Genomic DNA, 22,221 nt, shown 5'->3' with positions numbered 1-22,221 from the left:
TTCAGGATCTGCATTGTTGGGAGCCAGAGCCAGGAATCAAATTCAGGCACTCTGAGTGGGGTGGGGTGCGGGCATCTTAGCCACTAAGCTGAATGCCCACACCCTAAATGGGAACTTTCATCCATGTGAATCCAGGTACCAAGTACCTTCCAGAATGTTCTGTTAAGTATTGGGGCTGGGACAGCACTGTGGAACAGAGGGTTAAAACCTCTACTTGTGATGTTGGCATCTAATATCTGAGTGCCAGTTTGCGTCCCGGCTGCTCCTCTTCAAATCCAGTTCCTTGATCATGTGCATGGGAAAGCAGCAGATAATGGCTGAGGTACTTGGCCCTGCCACCCATGAAAGAGACCTGGATGGAGTTCTGGGCTCCTGACTTCAGCCTGACCCAGTCCTGTAGCAGCCATCTGGGGAGTGAAACAGCGAGTGGAATCTCTCTCTCTCTCTCTCTCTCTAATTTTCTCAAATAAGTAAATAAATCTTTTTAAAAACATCTTGTAACATATAACATACAGTTTTCAGATTTTCAGGAATGCAAAATGTACAAAATAGAAGACAGCCTCAGGATGCTCAGCTGTGAAGAAAGAAGAAAGCGGTGCAGTAGCTGGAAGAGAACGCAAGATCCACCAGGAGATTGCCACCATCCGATCCACTGGATTCTCAGCGAAAACGACAGAGTCATTGGAAATGTGGCCTGTCACTTTCAGTGTCTCCCACGGAGCAGTGGAGGTGCAGGCAAGGATGGGATCTAAGAATCAGGTCAGAACCAGCTGTTGGCTCAGTGCTCACGACAAAAGCCTTGAACCCCTCCCTCCTGCCTGCTCTGATGCTTGACCCAGACTAGAATTAGAAACAGTGAACGGTGTGCAAGGATGGGCGGGGGAGGGCAAGTGGGCTGGGGGTGGGTAATGAGAGAGGAAAGCTTTGTCTTTAATTCAAGCTCGGTGGGAGTAGCAGCAACAGGACAATGAGCAGGACAAGAAGCCCGGGAACGTGGGTTTTGTGTAGGATGTGTCGGAACAGGTGTGGCAGCACCAAGCACGGCAGGGCTCCATGAATCACATGTAATTCAGCCAGCAACCACCACATACCCATGAGCACGTCGGAGACATTTTTATAACCCTTCCACTCCCTTCGCAACCTCCGCCATCCCAAACCTTCGCTGGGGAAACTGTAGGAGTGCCACAGAGGAGTGGACTCCTAGGAAGGACATTCCACTGGCCCGAGTCAGTCCTGGGCCCGCTAACTGTTCACTGACGAGTCAATACACTGTTAAGTGCACGCTACAGGGCTACAGGCATGAGGCTGGGAGGACGGTACTCCCCCTTAAAACGCAACGGCAAACCCTGGTAACCAGAGGGTCGAAGGGCGCATGCGTGAAGACCGCGCAACCGCAGTCATCGCGGGAACTGCTATCGAGGCACGGACCCGCGGTGTCCGACGCCCCGCCCATTTCCCCCCTTCCCTCTCGCCTGCCCGGCCGGAAGCGGAAACGGCGCTCCCGCCTGCTGGTCCCAGGGTCGCCGGCTCCGGAAGCCGGGCTCCTTCAGGCTGCTCATTGGTCTCCTGTCACCATGGCGCTGGCTGTGTTGCGGGTGCTGGAGCCCTTCCCCACTGAGACACCCCCGTTGGCTGTGCTGCTCCCGCCCGGGGGCCCGTGGCCTGCGGCGGGACTGGGCCTGGTGCTGGCTCTGCGACCTGCAGGGGAGAGCCCGGCGGGGCCGGCTCTGCTTGTGGCGGCCCTCGAGGGGCCGGGCGCGGGGACGGAAGAGCAGGGCCCTGGGCCCCCGCAGCTGCTGGTTAGCCGCGCGCTGCTCCGGCTCCTGGCGCTGGGCTCGGGGGCGTGGGTGCGGGCTCGTCCCGTGCGGCGGCCCCCGGCACTAGGCTGGGCGCTACTTGGCACCTCGCCGGGGCCGGGCTTCGGGCCGCGAGTCGGGCCGCTGCTGGTGAGGCGCGGAGAGACCCTGCTAGTGCCCGGGCCGCGGGTCCTGGAGACGCGGCCGGCGCTGCAAGGGCTGCTGGGCCCGGGGACGCGGCTGGCCGTGACCGAGCTCCGCGGGCGGGCGAGGGTGTGCCCGGAGACGGGGGACAGCAGCCGGCCCCCAGCCGCGCCTGTCGTGTCCTCTTTCGCCGTTTCCAATACGGTCCGACGACTCCAAGGAGTTCTGGGAGGGACTGGAGAGTCACTGGGGGTGAGCCGGAGCTGTCTGCGCGGCCTCGGGCTCTTCCAGGGCGAGTGGGTGTGGGTGGCTCGGGCCGGCGAGGCACCGAGCACTTCCCAGCCGCACTTGGCCACGGTGCGGGTCCTGGAGCCTCGCTGGGACCTCTCTGAGAGGCTGGGACCCGGCTCTGGGCAGGTGAGAGAGCCGCTCGCCGACGGTCTGGCGCTGGTGCCTGCCTCTCTGGCTTTTAATCTCGGCTGTGACCCCCTGGAAGTGGGAGCACTCAGCATCCAGGTATGAAACAGGACTGGGGTCAGGTGTGCTTCCTCTGTCTTAACTGGATTGGAAGACCAGAGCAGTAGACTGCTGGTCCCCTTCTCCTTACTGTTTGGGAGTTTTTCGTTGAATGCCTCTTAGCCTTACTTAGCCATTGTCTGTAATCAAAACACCAGAAGCCCCGGTGGTGTAAGTGGTGCAGGAAAGGCGCCTCAGCTGTTCAGGTGAAAAGTGGGGTTCACAGGGTGGGGGATGGGTGTGCGTGTTAGTCTGCTCGCTCTAATCGGCTGTTTGCTGAACACGGACAGCCTGCCCAGTGCTGTGCAGGGTAGTGAGGAGGAGGAGGATGGCTCAGTGATGTGGCTCTCGCTCACCCTGACTTCAAGTACCTCCCCATTTTCTAGACTCATCTGTTAACATCCGGCTGCCCTAACCTTCAAGACCCATCTAAAGAGTCCGCCATTGTCAGAAAGCCTTTCGCAATCTCGCCAACGCAGATTTAACACGACTTCTTCCTCCCGAGAGCATTTTGTACCTTTCTTAGGGCATTTATTTTGTACTTTCCCGTTATGACTACATAATCTGCCTAATCTCCAGTCATGTACTGGCTGAGCATCCCTGATCTGAAATTCAAAGTTGGAACATACCAGATTTTAGATTGCAGATTTTCAAATTAGAGATGTTGAAGCTGTAAAGTCTACGCTAGTATACCAAAATCGAGGAAAAAAAATCCAAAATCTGAAACACTGGTCTCAAGTATTTCAGATAAAGGTTACTCAACATGTATTCTAAATTAATTCTTAAAGGAAGAGGCTTTTTATTATTATATTTGATGCCTGGTATTTACTATTTTATTAAATACATCCACGAAAAGTTTTTGGTTTCTGCCTTCACCTCAAGATGGCAGCTGAGTTTGAGGGGACAAATACAGTCTGATGTTTAATTAATAATGGCTACATGTATGGCCAATTAATGATTAGTTAAAATAATTAATGACAGCTTATTAATGCAGTCTGGTATATGGTTTAGGCCAGAGCTGTCCAATACAGAAGCTGCTAGCCAGTTAGTGCTTCTTTCATTAAAAAGAAATAAAGGGCAAAATATCATTCTTTAGTTGCTTTACCCCCATTTCAAGTGCTCAGTAGCCACACTAGATATAGAACATTTCTATTATTGTAGGAAGTTTTATTGGGCAGTGCTGGAGTAGCCAATTAATACCATGGGTTGTCAAGAAGAGAGATAAGATAGACGTGGACAAGCATGAAGGTAGATTCCCTTTGTAGTGGGGAAAAAGCTGCCGGAGTACTCTGGTGTTGTCCGCTGAATCAGCCTTGTCCAGTCTGGTGAGGTCCTGTTCTTTTCCTCCAGCCTGAAATCAGGGCCCCACTAAGGTCTGCTTCATCATCCCAGTGACTGCTTGGGGTCACTCATGAAATGTCTTTCCCACTTCACTGGCTCTGGGCCAAGTTAAAGGTGCCACAGGAAGGTTCTCTTTACTGGGGAGCTGTTTGGAGCCAGAGTCAGAAAAGGAAGTGACGTCTTTTGCTGGTGCCCACTAGGGAAGATAGAGGTAGCCAGCTCTGCTACCACAGGCCCTGCTCCAGCAAGCCCTATGCTGTGGAAGGCTGGTGGTGGAAGCAGATCTGTTGGCTGCTAAGATACAGGGCAAAGCCTGATTCCTTGGGAGAAGGTTGTAAGGCAGTGGTTGCTTCTCCACAGAGGTACCTGGAAGGCTGCACTGCCCCTGAAGGCAAGGGAAGCTGCTCCTTGCTCGGCGGACCTCCGTTTGCCAGAGAGTTACACATCGAGATTGTATCCTCTCCCCACTACAGCACTAACGGGAACTATGACCAAGCGCTTTACCGGCACTTTCAGACACCCAGGTTAGCTGCCTGCTCCATGGAGGGCGGGAAGTATCTCCCTCATCACTCTTCTATCCCATGCCTGAGAGGTAGGCGTCCCGGGGCCTCTGGTTAAAAGGAGCCAAATTTTAGGGGTGGACGTTGTGATGCAGCCGGTTTAGCTGCTGCCAGGGATACCTGTATCCCACACTGGAGTGCCTGGCTCCAGTCCCAGCTCTTGGGATGCCCACATCTGGTGGGTACTGAGCACCTGGTTGGAGTCCCGGTTACTCCACTTCTGAACCAGCTTCCTGCTGATGTACCTGGGAAGGCAACAGAGGATAGCTCAAGTATTTGGGTCCCTGCCACCCATGAGGGAGACCCAGGTGGAGTTCTGGGCTCCCGGTTTCAGCCTTGCTCTGTTCCAGCTGTTTCAGACATTTGGAGAGTGAACGAAGTGAAGGAAAGATTCTCTGTCTCTGTGTCTCTTCTCTTTTCTCTGTCACTCTACCTTTCAAATAAACAAATCTTTGAAAATAAACTTAAAAAGGGCAGGCATTGTGGTACAGCAAGTTAAGCTGCCTGTATCCCATATTGGGATGTTGGTTCAAGCCCTGGCTGCCCACTTTTTTTTTTTCTTTTTAATATTTATTTGAAAGGCAGAGTTACATAGAGGAAGAAGCACACACACAGAGAGAGGTCTTCCATTCGCTGGTTCACTCCCCACGTGGCCGGTAACGGCCAGAGCTGTGCCAATCTGAAGCCAGGAGCTTCTTTCAGGTCTCACGCTGAAACCTGGGGGTGCAGGGGCCCAAGGACTTGGGCCATCTTCTACTACTTTCCCAGGCCATAGCAGAGAGCTGGATAGGAAATAGAACAGCCGGGGCTCAAACCGGTGCCCAGATGGGATGCTGGCACTTAGGTGGCAGCTTTACCTGCTACACCACAGCGCCGGCCCCTACCCCACTTCTGATCCAACTTCCTGCTAATGTTCCTGGAAGGCAGCTGATGATGGCCCAAGTACTTGGATCCCTGCCACCTACATAGGAGGCCCAAATAGAGTCTGGGCTCTTGGCTTTGGTTTGACCTGGCCCCGGATGTTGCAGACATTGGGGAAGTCAACCAGTAAGTGGAAGATTCTCTCTACTTTTCAAATACATCCTTTTTTTTTTTTTAAAGCCACATTTTAGGCAGTATTGTGGCTAGAATCCTCTTGGTGTATCAGGCAGGCAGCAGAAGAGAACTCTGGACCATGAAGTGAATGTGGGCATTCTAAACCGAGAAGCCTCTTGATCAGAGAGAGTTCCAAGAAAGCCCGGTGCTGCCGTGACCCCCACTGGTCTCTGATGTTTCCGTTCTCTCTGGCACTTCTCCCAGTTCATTTTAGTTCTGCCTCGTACCCTGGAGAACTGCTTGGGTTCTCTGGGTGTACGGTAGAGCCCTAGGACTACGTGGTCTGCATGTTGGGGGTGGGTATGGGGAGATGTCAGACTTATACTCCTAACTCGTGTTGTGAGCTGACCAGGACCACTGCTGTGTTGCAGGGTAGTCCAAGAAGGGGATGTCCTGTGTGTGCCAACGGTGGGGCAAGTAGAGGTCCTGGAAGGAAGCCCAGATAAACTGCCCAGGTATGCAGCAGCCTCCTGTTTCGCAGCTGGGCTTCGGAACCTGGTGCAGGAATTCTCTGATCCCCTTCGCCTGAGTGTGTGCCTGAGACGTTCTCTGGCTGTCATGCACAGGCATGGAGAGAAGGTCCGCCCCCCCTCACGTTCCCAAACAGGTGCACGAAAAGGTTAAGAACCACTGAACCTGCCGGCTTTGGGAGGTGTTCATCTTCAGACTGATTGGAGGGCTTAGGGGAAGTAAAGGAATAAGAGTAGGTGAATGGCCTAGACCGAGACAGGATTCCCTCCTTCCTGTCCATTGTCAGCCACAGGGCTATTTCGGCCACGACTTGGGCCGTACCTCCCTTCAGCGTAAGGCCACACAGGCACTGGTTTCTGCCGTAGCTGATGGAGTGGCACCTTTCTACTCCTCACTTCTGTCTCTCAGCCTTAAACAGAGGAGAGATGGACTGCTGCTGTATTTGAGAGGACGCCTCTGTTTCCTGTCCTCAACGGAGAGCAACAAACAGCATAACCCAGCCAAGAACCCCAAACCAGAGGTCCAGCTTTTCTCCTCTTCCTGTTGACTCTGAGCCCAGAGGTTCCATGTGAGGACTGCATTGGCCACATGTGAAGGGAGGAAAATGTACCACAGCAGCCTCTCCAGTCTGGACCGATTTCCTGTGGCAGAGAACTAAAAGGAGATCACAGCTGAGAGATGCACTAACCCAGCTTTAAGAGCTGTCATGTCCCACGTCTCTGGCCTCGCCAGCCTGGGGCCTCTGCCAAGAGAGACGCCTTATCTGGAGGACCTGATTCTCCCTGGTCCATATCCAAAGCTTGGCTCTGGCCGGGGCTCAGTGCCTCTAATCTCAGGGCGGTGCTGCCCATATGGAGAGCCTGGTGGTGCTCTGTGTAACCCCATTTAGGCTTTGTGGCACCTCTTTGCGGTGTCCCAGGCTGTGGCTGGGGTCTGACAGAAAATGCCACACTGACACTTCAGTCAGTTCCCTCCTTTGTCTCCCATCTGAAATTTAGCAGACACCTGTGAGGAAAGCAATAGAACACCCACCCTTTGTGCTTCCCAAAGGAAAACAGGCACAAGGACTTCCTGAGACAGACCAGCAAGCCAGTTCTGTCCCTGGATCTCTGCCGTCCCAACCCTATAGAAACCTGCCTTCCCTCTGGGTGCTGAGCACGTACGGGGTTCTCTCCCCCATCCCAGTAAGTCCCAAGGCAGGCAGGCTTGGGGTGCGTGGGCAGGTGGGCCCAAGGACAGATGGAGACGAGTGCCTTGGGCTTCCCTAGGCTTGGTTAGGGATGTCCTCTGCTCCCTGGAAGGGAACTCCTTTGTTGCTGGTGTAGCCTCTTCAGTGCGTTTGCTGTGCTCCACTTCCTAGAACCAGGCCACGCGGGAGCCAGCTCCACGGCTGTCCATCTGGCTCTCTGGAACATACCCCATGTTCCTCTGCAGTGTCCTGATAGGTTCCCGAGCTCTGGCCCTTTTGCTCACTGGGGCGATGCAGCAGCCCTCCGCTGGGGGAGGTGGTCTCTCGCTGGTACGCAGCAGTGCTGACCCTCCTCACACTCCTGTGCGGAGCTCCCGGCGCTGGCCATATGCGCCACTTGTGCTTGCTTTGACCGCAGTCACCGCCAGCTGGAACACAGGCATTTTGAAGGCTCACTTGCTGCACTTCCCCGGATCACCTTGAGGCATCCCTGCCTCCACCCACTGCTGGAGGACAGAGGGCGCAGCCTTGCAGCGTGGTGCTGTGCGAGCAAAGGGATTTGCAGCCTGCCTGCACCTGAAAGGGGCCCGAGTGATTGGCTCTGTCTGCCTTGCTGTCTGCAGGTTGAAGAGGGGAGGAGTTCACCTCCTGTCTGTGTTTGAAAGATTAAGTTAGTAGCTGCTACCTGCTGCCCATCCCCTTGAGGAGGTTGGACTGCTCACTGGGACGCTAGCCAGTGTCTGCACAGCCCTGTCAGAATGGGGAGGGGAGCTTTTGAAACAGAAGCAAAGCCTTGTCCAGGCCCATCAGACCAGAATCCTTTTCTTCCCCAGAGGAGGGAGGACTGTTAATTTTTAAATCGAGATAAATTCACACACCATAAAACTCATACGTTCAACTCAGTGGTTTTAATTACATTCACACGGTTGTGCAACCAACACTGCTGTCTAATTCCAGACCACTTTCATCACCCCAGGAGAAGCCCGGAACTCACTGCCAGCCACTCCATATCCTCCCCTGCCCCTCGGCCTCTGGCAGCCTTGAGTCTCCTGAATGGGAGCATATAATGAGTGAAAAGTGGTTAATCTTTTTTTAAGCTTCACAGGCCATTCCCACATGCAGCCAGGAAAGAGAATCAGTACACCTAGATACTGTTATCAAGGAGTCTGCCTGCCATTAGATTTTGTGGCTTGAATGAGAGCCAGGGAGTCTCCCTCTTTCTGAGGCTTGGGGGCCTGAGTGGGTATGTGCCAGGGGTCTTCAAAAAATTCTTATGTTAATGAGAAACTATACACAGATCTCAAAAATGTTTGCATCCAAATAAACTTAGCTTTTAATTCCACTTTGCCGTGGACTTTGTGAAGTCCCCTCACTTGAGGTGGAGACTGTGTTGTGAAGCCACCGGAAATGATGAGATGATCCCTTGCTGACTGCGGCAGCGGCTTCTCTTGCAGTGGGCAGGCAGCCCTAGTACCTGCAGAAACACAGCCCCAAGGCCTTCTGAGGATTGTCGTTGGGGAGCAAAGGGACAGGGATAGCTCCTGCCCTTCGCATGTGTGGGGTGCAGTGTGGGGGAGAAGGGAAAAATCCTTTCCATCTCCCTGCACCCCCTGCCATGCACAAAGCCACCTTGTCCTGGGGTGGGCAGCCTGCAAGCCTGCGGTCTGGGGTTCATCGGGCCTCTCTCCCGCAGGTGGCGAGAGCTGTTCTTTAAAGTGAAGAGAACGATCGGGGAGGTTGCAGATGGGCCAGCCAGCACCTACTTGGCTGACACCACCCATACTTCCTTGTACATGGTGAGGCCCCAGGGTCGTGCGTAGACCTGGCAGGGTGGGAGGCGGGGGCTGGAAGTAAGATTTAGGAACACAAGCTGCTTCCTGCCTTCCCCAGGTGGGTTCCACCCTGAGCTGCGTTCCCAGTCTGCCTTCAGCAGGCGCTCCGTGGAGCACCTTGTCTCCTCCGGGCCTGGAGGGCTTGGTGGCTGAGATCTGTGCTGCCCTGAAGCCTCGCCTCCAGCTGGGGTGAGTGAGGCTGCTGTCCTGGGGTGAGGAGAGCCTACTTTAGAACCTGCCAGGCTGCCCAGTTCCTACTGCTCTGGCCGGAGTGGGAGTGGGAGTGGGAGGACCTTCCCCAGGCCTGTTTGTGCCCAGTCCCATCCTCCATAAGCGAATTCCTAGGCTCTCTCCTGAGATAACCTCCCTCCTCCGAAGTCGGCTATGAACAAAGAACCAGCCCCAGAGGCTGCTTCTATGGGACTCCCCTTCCCGTGCAGAGCCCACTGGCCCTGGAGGGCATAGCTGCCCAAGTGCAGAGCCAGTGCCCACCCTTGTGCCTCTCCATACAGTGCAGACCGGATGTGACTGTGCAGGCCTTGCTGCGGGCACAGTGATGGTGGAAGGGGTCAGTCTCTGGCTCTCGGATGTGCTCCAGGCCCCGCCAGATACCACAGGCGGTGTGGGAAGTGCAACCTCACTGTGGAGACAGCACTGGATTGCGGGCAGGGAGGTCCAGGAGAGAGAAACCTGGGTCTGCTTTCGAGATCCCAGGGTTCCTGTGTGAGTGGGGACTTTAAATCTGGGCAGAATTGAGGGTACAAGTGACTGTTCTCTGGTTTCAGAGGGGCCTTGCTGACGGGAACTAGCTGTGTCCTCCTGCGGGGCCCCCCAGGCAGTGGGAAGACCACAGCGGTCATGGCGGCCTGCGGTCGCCTTGGGCTCCACTTACTGAAGGTGAGGCTCTCTGGACAGCAGAGCCCCGGTGGCCTCCCCAGATTCTCTCTCTTCCTCCCCAGTACCTTGGTCCAGTGGGCTGCAGGTCAGTGTATTCCCATGATGCTTGGCCACTGTGGGTGCTTTCTAGAAGGAGGAGGGTGGACAGTCCAGGGCCTGGGGTAGGGTGGCGAAGAGGTGGGAGCTGGCCAGTGTGCCCCCTGCACCCAGCCATGCCCTCAGGGGCAAGGGGGCCCATGCCTGCTTCTGACTGCTCCCCACTCTGCCTTCCTCCATCCCACTTGCCCTTGCTCACGGCCCCATGTGGCCCCTCCCCAGGTGCCCTGCTCCAGCCTCTGTGCAGACAGCAGTGGGGCTGTGGAGACAAAACTACAGGCCATCTTCTCCCAGGCCCGCCGCTGCCGGCCTGTGGTCCTGCTGCTGACAGCCCTGGACCTCCTAGGCCGAGACCGTGATGGGCTGGGCGAGGATGCCCGGGTGGTGGCCGTGCTGCGTCACCTCCTCCTCAATGAGGACCCCCTCAGCAGGTATTCATGAAGGGCTGGGCCTGGCGTCCCACTAGGCCTGGTCTCCCCCTGGAGCCATCCAGTGCTTCCCCACGGCCCCTGCGGCTTCTCAGCAATCCGCTGCTCCCTGGGCTGCCGCTGGCAGCCCTGAGCTGAGGGTCCTGGGGTGTCTGGAGGGAGGAGGATGTGGTCCTGGGACTTCCTGGGAAGAACAGCTCAGGCCTCAGGGAGCTCCCATCCCCTGAGTTATTCCCTTGGCCCAGCCAGGAACTTTAGGGTGGGGCTGATCTCTGCCCCATCCTGGCCCCACCACTGCCCCTGCCCTGCAGCCACCTCAGCACAGGGCAGGGCCTAGGAGCTCCAGCCACGTTCCCGCCCTCAGTGCCCACCCCTCCACCTGCAGCCGCCCTCCCCTCATGGTTGTGGCCACCACAAGCCGGGCCCAGGACCTGCCTGCTGACGTGCAGACAGCATTTCCACACGAGCTGGAGGTGCCCGTGCTGTCAGAGGGGCAGCGGCTCAGCATCCTGCGGGCCCTCACTGCCCACCTCCCCCTGGGCCAAGAGGTGAACCTGGCACAGCTGGCACGGCGGTGTGCAGTGAGTATGAAGGCAGGGCACTGCACCTCCCCGGGAGGCCACAGGAGCTCAGTCCTGCTGCCTGCCCGTGAGGGGAGGAACCCCCAAGTCCGCTCTGCCGGGCACCAGTCCCCCGTGGTTCCCGCCTGCCATGCCCTGCTCATGTGTCTTCCTGCGCTTCGCTAGGGCTTCGTGGCCGGGGATCTCTGTGCCCTTGTGGCCCACAGCAGCCGGGCAGCCTGCACCAGGATCAGGAGCTCAGGGTAAGGGGAGTTCAGCGCAGGAGGGGACAGGTGGCAAGAGGAGATGGGGAGGGGCCGGGGAGGAGGCCTTGTGCCAGGTCCTCCTGGGGGCTCTGCTCCTCCCGCAGTTTGCCGGGCGGCTGGAGCGAGGAGGATGAGCGGGAGCTGTGTGCAGCCGGCTTTCCCCTTCTGGCTGAGGACTTCGGGCAGGCGCTGGAGCAGCTGCAAACGGCTCACTCCCGGGCCGTGGGAGCCCCCAAGGTGCAGACTCGGGCCAGTGGAGGCTGGGCAGGAGCTGCCTCCACCAGCGTATGCCAGACGCCCACCCCCCATCTTCCAGATCCCCTCGGTGTCCTGGCATGATGTGGGCGGGCTGCAGGAGGTGAAGAGGGAGATCCTGGAGACCATTCAGCTCCCCCTGGAGCACCCTGAGCTGCTGAGCCTGGGCCTGAGGCGCTCAGGCCTTCTGCTCCACGGGCCCCCTGGGACAGGCAAGACCCTCCTGGCCAAGGCGGTAGCTACGGAGTGCAGCCTCACCTTCCTCAGGTGGGCAAGGGATGGGGGCAGCCCGAGAGGGGGCGACTGCGTGTGCGCGCGCATCTGATGGGTCTCTCCCTCCCATGACCTCCCTCAGTGTGAAGGGGCCAGAGCTCATCAACATGTACGTGGGCCAGAGTGAGGAGAACGTGCGGGAAGGTGAGCGAGGGGAGACCCCGGGCTTCAGCCCCTCCCCCAGGCTGCTGGGGGTCACGCCTCATCCTCCCTTCCACAAGGCGGTCCCTGCCTGGAGTGCGGCCTCCCCATCCTCTCCCAGCCTCAGACCCCCAAGCTCCCCTCGCTGCCTGCCCCTCTCTCCCCTCAGTGTTCGCCAGGGCCAGGGCTGCGGCGCCATGCATTATCTTCTTTGATGAGCTGGACTCCTTGGCCCCAAGCCGGGGGCGAAGTGGAGACTCTGGAGGAGTGATGGACAGGTGGGGGTCTGAGTGAGAGTGGGGTCTAGGGTCCTGGGTGGGAGCCAAAGAGAGAATTTCCTGCTCTTCCAGTTCAGGGGTGCCAGGGAGCCCAGGGGCCTGTGTGGAGGGCACAGGGCAGAGCTGGTCGCAAGGCCCCAGTGAGGAGCAGCCTGCAGGGAGAGGCAGCACAGGCTGGGTGGGTCCCCAGGGCCCTCCCAGCTCCACTTGCCCCTTTCCAGGGTGGTGTCACAGCTCCTGGCCGAGCTGGACGGGCTTCACAGCACTCAGGATGTGTTTGTGATCGGAGCAACCAACAGACCAGACCTCCTGGACCCTGCCCTTCTGCGGCCTGGCAGGTGGGCACCCCAGCATACTCACCCCCCACCAGGTCCAACTGGGCTCATCCCTTACCCCTGCTCTGCGTCTCCCCCCCCCCCCCGCCCCGCTTCCTGGCTGGGCTTCCTCTCACAGACACCCCCATCTCCCTAAGATTTGACAAGCTGGTGTTTGTGGGTGCAAGTGAGGACCGGGCTTCCCAGCTGCGTGTTCTGAGCGCCATCACACGCAAGTATGCCCTGTTCCAGGGACACTTCCCGAGGGCCTGGGCCTTGGGGTGGCCACAGGGTGTGTTGGGCAGTGATGGCTTCAGAGGGAGGATGTGAGGCCTGCTGTAACTGTTTCCCACCCCCACAAGATTCAAGCTTGAGCCCTCGGTGAGCCTGGTGAACGTGCTGGACTGCTGCCCGCCCCAGCTAACAGGTGCAGACCTGTACTCTCTCTGCTCGGATGCCATGACAGCTGCCCTCAAACGCAGGGTTCGTGACCTGGAGGAAGGTGAGCCCTTTGCCAGCCCCAGAAATCAACCAAAAACACTAGTGCGAGCCAGTCCTGGGGCTGCATTTCAGAAGGGCCCTCCCCTGGGTCACAGCCTCTGCCTTCAGCGGAGATGGGGCCGCTGGTCTCACTCCCCCTGCCGCCACCTCCCCAGGGCTGGAGCCGGCCAGCTCGGCCCTGCTGCTCACCATGGAGGACCTGCTGCAGGCCGCCGCCCAGCTGCAGCCCTCGGTCAGTGAGCAGGAGCTGCTGCGGTACAAACGCATCCAGCGCAAGTTTGCTGCCTGCTAGGAGCCCCCTGCAGACCGGGACTCTGCCCACAGTGGCGAAAGGTACCCAGGTGGCCCCACAGAGAGACCTGAGAGGAAAGGGTCCTTGCTCAGGCTGCTGCCCACGATGCACCTGAAGACCACCTCCCTCCAGGAGATGCCCTGGGTAGGGAGCGGCGTTGGCAGCCCCAGGAAGAGCTCACCAGGCATCTCCTGCCCCCAGGCCAGCTGCTCAGGAGGGCTGGGGATCGGGCCCTCACAGTGGCTGAAAATAAAGTGTATGCCGCCCCCTGCTGGTGTCATGGCAGGAGTGTTTGGTGTGGAGAAGAGCAACATACAAACACAAAGCATGCAGGAGCCAACAAGGCACGGGCTGTATTGCTTACTCTACCTTTGGCCTGAACCCACATCCCCACGCCCCCAGCACCTGCAGGGACAGAGGGGCTGGGCGTGGGGCTGCCGGGCCCCCCTCCCCAGGTCGGGCAGGAGGCTGTGGGAGCTGCGGCCGCACTCAGGCTGTCCTCTTGAGCACGTGGATGAAGTAGCAGGGAACGTAGGCCTGGCCCGGCTGGTAAGGCTTGAAGTCGCCCAGGACGCTGTGCTGGCACTTGCCCCCGAAGGCTGCTCGGAGCAACTCCGTGAAGGGCGCCAGACAGTGTGGGTAGTAGGAGAGCCGGAACTTACTGCAACAGAGCCCCAGCCAGCCGTGAGGCCTGCTGGCCCCGGCTCCCCTCACGGCCACCTCACCTCCACCAAGCTGAGTGTTACCTCAAGCTCGGAGAGCCGTCCTGGCCAGCCGCTGGCACCTGCACTGTGTAGTCCAGCGTCACCATGTGGGCTTTGTTGTTCACTGTCAGCACTGACGTTGTGACGTCCTTGGTCAGGTCACTCTGTGGGCAGTGGTGCGGGCCACGTGAGCCTCTGTCACCCACCGTGGGGCCCTGGAGCCCAGGCTCACACCGTGCACTGTGGCCTCTTCCTCCTGGGGGGCTCACCTTGTAGTAGATGTTCTTCCCCGGGGGCGCACAGCCTGTGCTGAGGATGTGGTCGTAGTTGCGGTGGTCGATGACCAGCAGGCCCCCGGTGCGCACCATGCTTGCAATGTTCTTCAGCGCCTGCCGGTGCTCGCTCTGGTCCCCTGAGCTCCAGGCAGAGGCAGAGGCTCGGTCAGCTCAGGGCCCCTAGCGCCAGCCTCCCCCCATCTCTCTCCTCCCCAGGGGCTCCAGCACTGAGGCGGAGGAGGGCAGAGAGCAGAGTGTGCTTCGACAGGAGGGCAGGCTCCCAGGGGTCTGTGGAAAGGGGTAGGGTTCAAGGCAAGGCTCTGTCCGCCCGAGACCACACCTCTCACCTTTACAGTCTGGCAGGTGGGCAAAACTGTTTCCAAGGCAGATGACCGCGTCAAAGCCACCCCCTGCTGGCTGGGGCACGTCTTTGTCCAGATTCATCCAGTTGGCTTCTTCTATGACTACGGGCCAGGCAGGGGAAGAGGAAGCAGGGTAACCTCGTGGCGCAACTAGCAGCCCTCCACCAAGTGCAGTACTGCCTGTTTGTTCTTTAAGATGCACACACACATGCACACGCACACAATCCCATCCAGTTAGGAGGGGGTCTTTATGGACATGGAGGAGCTGAGGGAAGAGGGGTCGAGAGAGGTGGGAGCTGTGGCGGGGAAGCAGAGCTGTGTGTGTGTGTTCATTTGGGGTGAGGGCCAGTTAAAGCTCTTCACACTCACTGCCCCATTCTGGTACCCAAGCCTTCCTCCTCAGAGAGATGACAGTTTTGCTGTCCCCTTGAGGAGAACAAACTGTCCCCCTGCCCACCCCTGGCACCCAGGGCAGAGAGGACGGCATCCCTGGCGCTGCGCCCAGCCGGAACCGCATACCCCATTTGTCGAAGGCGGGCTCGTGCCGCCGGTTCCAGCGCTCTTTAAGCGCGTACTTCAGCATCTTGTCACTGGCGTCCACACTCGTCACACTGAAGCCCTCCTCCACCAGCATGATGGAGTCCACCCTGGACAGGGTCGGAGAGGGATAGTCAGGGGCCTGGGAGGGCAAGGAGGCCCCAGGCAAGTGGAGCCCTTCTGTCCCAACTCCAGAGGCCGGGGCTCCCTCTGCCTCCTCACTGCCCTCAGATGACCTGGCAAATCTGCTGCTGATCACCAGGTGGCGCCTCTTAACGAGCACCTTTGCAGAGCCAGGCAATGCGCAAACGTGCATTAACTCTCCCAGCGACTCGGGCAGGTGTGTTAGCTGCCTTTGAGAAAGGGACAACTTGCAGCTCCGGAGTTAAGTAACAGCCCCAGAAGCAGGACAGTGCAGTGGCGCGACCCTAACCAACCTGGGGCTGTGTCTCCTCCCCACTAGGTGGGGCCTTGACTTACTTTGAGTCCTCATTTCCCCAGGAGTGAGTGAGGATTAGCACTACTCACCCCCACGGGGTTTTGTGAGGGTTTGAAAAACAGCAGGAGCAAAAGTTCCTGGTGCAGCGCTTGGCATGCACGCACGCTGAGCAAATGTTAACGCTGCCCAAGGTCAGGTTAGGAGGGGCCAGGTGAGAGCCAGAATCAGGGCTGGCCCCAAGTCCGGCTCCTGCTCTGCGCCATGAACGCTCTCATTGGGGCCCAGGCCCAGGCCCAGGCCCGCGCACCCTCACCCCCGCTCTTCCTCCGCCCTCGCCCGGACACTTGCCGCGCCCCTTCTTCCCCCGGAGGCGGCGGCGGCGCTCCTAGGCCCTGGCGCCTGCCCCGAGGTGCCTGCCATGTGGTTCGGTGGCCGGGCCAAGCCGACCCCTGGTCGCCCCCCGACCCCGCTCGGGCTCACCCGGTGCCGCAGGCCACGTCGAGCACCCGTCGGCAGCCGTGCTGCCGCAGCAGCCCGAGCAGCCACGTCTTGTACTCGGCGGTACGGCTGCGGGTGTCCCCGATGTAGAGCTGCCACACGCGCGCCGCCTCCCCGTCCGCGTACTGGTCCGGGAGGCCTTCGGCCGCCACCCCCAGGGAGCGGGTCCGGTACACGCTGTCCACCATCCTGACCGCGCCTGGGCCACGCAACCTCGGCTTCGGCACTTATAGCTCGGCCGCGGCGGTCGACCCGGCAGCCTCACCTGGCCAATGGCAGGTGAGCGCGGGGACACGCCCCTCCTGGACTCGTGGCCGCGAGCCCGCTGCCGCCGGGACTCCGGGCAAGGCGCTGCCCCGCAGTTCAGCACCCAGCCCTTTGGACAATGCCACGTGGGAAGGAACCTGCTGCCCACTCGGCCCGCACCTGCAGGACGGCCCCGGGAGGGACAGGGCCCTCTCCACCCCTGCTCCGGTTGGAAAAAAGGGAAGAACATGTCAAAACCCACACGGAGCAGAGCGGGGTGAGGGGCGGGGGCGGGGAACAGGCAGGGCTGGACCGCGCGGCGAGGCAATGGGTGTACATGAGGAAGGACCGGCAGCCAGGAAAGCCGGGGCACGAGGCGTCCTGGGGATGGTGCTGGTCCGTTTCCCACAGTCAGGGACAGAGCCCTGACTGGAGGAAGAAGCATCCCTGCCCACCTGGAGCAGGTGTGTCGCTGTTCTGTAGGTGACAGACACTTCAGGATTCCCCCTGAGCCTGCTAAGGCTGAGTGTGGTTCCCACCCCCCGCCCGCCCACTTCTAACATCCGGTCCACTGGGCACTAAAGACCATCTGCTTCCCCCCAGGCGCCCACAGGGTCACACATACAGGGCGCCAGGAGTGAGCATGCTCGGTGCCCTTGCTATTTTATTGTTCCCATCTGTCGTGGGAAGTGACCATTTGAGGCCTTTGTGGCCGGCAGCGAGAATTCACCAGAGCAGAGAGTGAGCAGAGTTAGATTTATGCAAATACACTGCGAGGGAGCAGGGGCTACGCAGGCCAGCTGGAAGCCGACAACCGCTGCAAATGTGGATCCTAACCTAGGGGACACAGACCTGGGCCAACTGTCGCTGGCCAGGAGCTGGTCCATGACCCCGTTGCTGGGGCCTTCCCGGGGCCCAGGAGACCTCCACACTGTCTCTTCGTAAGCTGGGCATTTGAGAGTGGGCATCTGGCCTGGTTGTTAGACTCCACTCAGGGACACCCACATTCCATACTGAAGTGCCAAGATTCAAGCTTCTTAACAGTGCTGACCCAAAGAGGCAGCAGGTGACCATGTGGGAGATGTGAACTGGGTTCCAGGCTCCTAGATTCGGCCTGGTCCAGCCCTGGCTGTTGTGGGGATTTGGGGAGTGAACCAGTGGATGGGGCTCTCTCTGTTAGCCTGTACGTCTCTCTGTCTCTGGTCTCTCTGCCTTTCAAATGAAATAAATAAACAAATAAGTCATTTGGTTTGCTTAGTGCATATCTACCCTTCCTCCCCAGAGCAGAAAGTTTTCCAAGTTTCTCTCCCAAGGACAAGACCCTAAGGCGGATTTAGGAAGGTGCCACCGAGACCATGATGTGGATGCCGCCTCCACCTGCGCTGTTCCTCTGCCATAGAGAGCCAGTTATGGAATCTAGAACAAACGAGCCTCCTCCCCCTAACCCTTTGATTGTCTATGGAAGCTCAGAGCTGGAGGAACCCAGAGATTATGTAATCATGCTTAACTTTCTATTTTCAGCACAAGGACAGCGTCAACCATGCCCGTCCGTGTCCAAGTAATGAAGCCATGTGCTCACCCTCCCCGTGACAATAGGTCTCTGGCATCAGGGGCACGGTACTGGGGAATTTCAGTGACCCTAGAGTCATTCTTCTATCAGAATATTCTGGGAGAAGGGCAGGCATTTGGCCCAGCAGTTAAGACACTGCTTAGGATGCCCACATCCCACAGTGGAATTCCGGTTTTTGATTCCCCGCTATAGCTTCAAACTCCAGCTTCCTATAAATGTAGAACCTGGGAGGCAGTGGTGAGGGCTCACATGATTGGGTCCCTGCCACTCACGTGGACTGAATTCCTGGCTACCCCGCCCCTAGCCTCAGGCTGGCCAGCCCCAAGATGCCAATTGTTGAGACCAGGGTGGCAGGAGAAAGTAACTTATCTGCAGTGCCCAGAGCCAAGGGTGAGGCAGCTGGACGTCAACTCCTGGCCTCCTCAAAGGATTAATGGCCAAGAATTGTGAAGATTGTGTGTTGAGCAGTGAGTGAGCACCTCCCAGCCTGTTTAATTTTTTTTTTTAGATTTATTTATTTATGGGGCCGGTACTATGGCGCAGTGGGTTAATGCCCTGGCCTGAAGCGTCGGCATCCCATATGGGCACCGGTTCGAGACCCTGCTGCTCCACTTCTGATCCAGCTCTCTGCTATGGCCTGGGAAAGCAGTGGGGGATGGCCCAAGTCCTTGGGCCCCTGCACCTGTGTGGGAGACCCGGAGGAAGCTCCGGGCTCCTGGCTTCGGATCGGCACAGCTCTGGCCATTGTGGGCAATTGGGGAGTGAACCATCGGATGGAAGACCTCTCTCTCTCTCTCTCTCTCTCTCTCTCTCTCTCCCTCTCTTCTCTCTGTGTAACTCTGACTTTCAAATAAAGAAAAATCTTTAAAAAAAGATTATTTATTTCAAAGGCAGACCAATAGAGAGAGAGAGAGAGAGAGAGAGAGAGAGAGAGAGAATCTTCCTAGTCTTCCCAAATGACCACAATAGCTAGGACTGGACCAAGCCAAGTCAGAAGCCAGGAACTCCATTTATGTCTTCTACATGGATAGCAGGGACCAAAGTACTTATGCCATCATCAGCTGCCTTCCCAGTGGCACATTGGCGGGGAGTTGGATCAGAAGCAGAGCAGCCAGGACTTGAACAAGTGCACCGATATGGGATGCCAGCATGGCAAACAATGGTTTAACCCATGTGCCAAAACACCAGTCCCTCCTGGGATTGGTCAGTGAAAGGGGCCAACGTGCTTTCTCGTGGTTCCAAAGGCAGGCTTGAGTCTGTCTGGGGTGTCTGAGAAGACTTGCAAGTTCCAAGGAAGCTCTCAACAATTGGCTTCCCCTGCATCAGGTGAGTGAACCCAGCTTTGGGGGTTCTGGGGAAGTTCCTCCAGCCAGTTTTGGGAGTGTGTCCTGTAACATACGGTGGGGTAATTACTTAGGGGTCCCCCAAAGGCCCATGTATGAGCTTGATCCCCACTTTTTTTAAAGATTTATTTTATTTTATTTTTTTAATTTTTGACAGGCAGAGTGGACAGTGAGAGAGAGAGAGAGAGAGAGAGAGAGAGAGAGAAAGGTCTTCCTTTTGCTGTTGGTTCACCCTCCAATGGCCGCCGCGGCCGGCGCGCTGCAACCAGCACACCACGCTGATCTGAAGGCAGGAGCCAGGTGCTTATCGGTGCTTATCAGTGCTTATCCTGGTCTCCCATGGGGTGCAGGGCCCAAGCACTTGGGCCATCCTCCGGGCCACAGCAGAGAGCTGGCCTGGAAGGGGGGCAACCGGGACAGAATCCGGCGCCCCGACCAGGACTAGAACCTGGTGTGCCAGCGCCGCAAGGCGGAGGATTAGCCTATTGAGCCGCGGCGCCAGCCAAAGATTTATTTGAACGTCAGAGTTACACAGAGAGAAGGAGAGGCACACAGAGAGGTCCTCCATCCTCTGGTTCACTCCCCATTTGGCTGCAATGGCTGGAACTGCGCCGATCCAAAGCCAGGAGCCAGAAGCCAGGAGCTTCTTCCGGGTCTCCCACGTGGGTTTAGGAGTCCAAGGACTTGGGCCATCTTTTACTGCTTTCCCAGGCCATAGCAGAGAGCTGGATCGGAAGTGGAGCACCCGAGTCTTGAACTGGCGCCTATATGGGATGCCGGCACTGCAGGCAGCGCGGCTCCACCCGCAACGCCATGGTGCTGGCCCCAACTGTTCTTTACATGAAGGTGTTACTTACCGATATTGCGTTCAGTACCAAATTGTCCCTAATTTTTGTCATCTTTCATTGCCAACAAAATTTCCAAATATCAATCCTGCCTCTCTAGATGGTTCACCCACAACCTCTGCCTACTGAAATATGGTACACCCGCCTTTTATATCATAGTCTCTGTAAACTTCGAATAAACCAAATCTGAAGCCCTGGGACATAGAAAAGAAAGTTACAGAGTACAGATCAATATACAATTTAAGGGGCCAGAGTGGTGGTATGGCGGGTAAAGCTGCAGCCTGTAGTGCCAGCATCCTATATGGGTGCCAGTTAGAGTCCCAGCTGCTCCACTTCTGATCCAGCTCTCTGCTATGGCCTGGGAAAGCAGTAGAAGATGGCCTAAGTCCTTGGGCCCCTGCACCTGCTTGGGAGATCTGGAAGAAGCTCCTGGCTCCTGGCTTTAGGTCAGCACAATTCTGACTGTCGCGGCCAATTGGGGAGTGAACTGGCACATGAGGCTCTCTCTCCCCCTCTCCCTGCCTCTCCTTCTCTGTGTAACTGACTTTCAAATAAATAAATCTTTTTTTAAAAAAAATATACAATTTGACTTAATTTAAAATAATAGGTGGGGAGCTGGTCCTATAGCCTAGCAGGTTAAGCCTCTGTGTGCGGCGCCATTATCCCATATGGGCACCGCGCGGGTTTGTGTCCTGGCTGCTTCACTTCTGATCCAGCTCTCTGCTATGGCCTGGGAAAGCAGCGGAAGATGGTCCAAGGGCTTGGGCCCCTGCATCCACGTGGGAGACCCAGAAGAAGCTCCTGGCTCCTGGCTTCGGATGGGCCCAGCTCCTGATGTTGAGAGCATCTGGAGAGTGAACCAGTGGATGGAAGATATCTCTCCCTGTCTCTCCCTCTCTCCTGTTAACTCTGCCTTTCAAATAAATAAGTAAATCTTAACAAAAAAAAAAAAGAAAGAAAAAAAGAAACCCGGTTCCAATAGGGTTTCTGATAGGAAGACTGAAATCAGGTTAATTTGAATTCAGATGGAAAGTAGGAGGCAATTACCAAGTTCAGAATTCCCTGAACTGTGGTGGTGGTGGGGAGCAAGTAGGGGCCCGTGTGCAGCGGGGTCGAAGAACACAGTGTGCCTGCCTTCAGGCCTGGGACTAGGCTGGGATTGGCCACTGGGTCAACACCCCAGGAAGGTTTGCCTCATCTTTCTTTCAAGATAAATCAATGAAGCTCTGGGCAGAGGTGAGCCAGGCGGGGGAGTGCTGTGGGTTAGTGACTGAACAGGGGAATCAGAATGGGACCACCAAATCCCAGACAGTCTAGGGGGCTGCAAATGGATCTCCAGCTCTCGGGCCTGGCCCCCCACCCCACACCCAAGTACCTCCTGAGATGAGAACAAAGCCCAGGATAGGAGTGGACCCCAGCCTGGAATCTCACTGGCCCCAGCCCAACCCCGGCCCGGATCCCTGTACCAGGACATCAGCAGGAGATGGGAAGGTGGGGCTGGACCACAGAGGTACCAACCTCCACGGACCTGCTCTGAGCAACAGCCCGAGGAAGGAATGCTTCCACTTTTGGATGCCCTTAGCTGGGGGAGGGGAAGAAAACCCAGGCCCCTCCCAGGAGTTGGGATTCAGGGCCCTGAGCCTCTGCAGACTCAAGGCTCCTTCAGCGGCATGTCCCCTCCTATCCACTGGGCCTCGGCAGCAAAGTGTGAGGTGGCTGCTCTCAGGGATCGGGGGACCTCCTGCCACTCCCTCCAAGCAGCAGTGGCAGCCACCCCCTAGTTTAAGTCCTGGTGGTGGTGGTGGCGGTGGGTCAGTCTGATCTACAGTGTCAGTGCCAGGTGCTGGGGGAAGGAGCCCTGGCAACCACCAGACAGGAACCTGGGACCTGGGAGTCACTCACTAGCAGGACCTCAGGCACACCACCAGGGCTTGTTCTCTGCAGTGCCCACCTCACAGGTGCACTCCAAGGTTAACACACAATGGTCAGCAGCTGTCATCACCCAACTCCTCCCCAGGACAGACTGGGAGGGGCCTGCACCACCCACTCTCCTCCCCGGGCACTGGAGAACTCGGTGTGACCAGGTGTCATTCGGCAATGTGTGTATGTGTGTTCTCCACTCCAGGCTCCAGGCACGACGGCCGGGAGGAACAGAGA

At 57.7% G+C, this 22,221-nt stretch overlaps 2 protein-coding genes across 2 annotated transcripts; one reads left to right on the top strand and one right to left on the bottom strand.

Annotated features, from left to right (window-relative positions):
- Positions 1-1,509: 1,509 nt before the first annotated feature.
- PEX6 (peroxisomal biogenesis factor 6) lies at positions 1,510-13,512 on the top strand. Its single transcript, XM_062186136.1, has 17 exons — positions 1,510-2,456; positions 4,158-4,321; positions 5,824-5,907; positions 8,806-8,908; positions 9,003-9,133; positions 9,730-9,841; positions 10,160-10,368; positions 10,751-10,946; positions 11,112-11,188; positions 11,296-11,428; positions 11,508-11,713; positions 11,802-11,863; positions 12,030-12,138; positions 12,360-12,476; positions 12,611-12,688; positions 12,815-12,954; positions 13,109-13,512. Exons 1-17 carry the CDS (start codon positions 1,575-1,577, stop codon positions 13,243-13,245), a joined length of 2,940 nt encoding a protein of 979 aa, XP_062042120.1. The 5' UTR covers positions 1,510-1,574; the 3' UTR covers positions 13,246-13,512.
- A 61-nt stretch (positions 13,513-13,573) lies between these two features.
- Positions 13,574-16,283, bottom strand: GNMT (glycine N-methyltransferase). The gene is made up of 6 exons (XM_062186137.1): positions 16,043-16,283; positions 15,106-15,233; positions 14,572-14,688; positions 14,219-14,361; positions 13,992-14,113; positions 13,574-13,906 (listed from the first exon to the last, which is right to left on the bottom strand). The coding sequence occupies exons 1-6, from the start codon at positions 16,246-16,248 to the stop codon at positions 13,735-13,737; spliced, it is 888 nt and encodes a 295-aa protein (XP_062042121.1). The 5' UTR covers positions 16,249-16,283; the 3' UTR covers positions 13,574-13,734.
- Positions 16,284-22,221: the final 5,938 nt, after the last annotated feature.

The sequence above is a fragment of the Lepus europaeus genome, chromosome 3, assembly GCF_033115175.1.
Source record: "Lepus europaeus isolate LE1 chromosome 3, mLepTim1.pri, whole genome shotgun sequence".
Lineage (NCBI taxonomy): Eukaryota > Metazoa > Chordata > Mammalia > Lagomorpha > Leporidae > Lepus > Lepus europaeus.
This window is presented reverse-complemented; position numbering and strand designations above follow the sequence as displayed.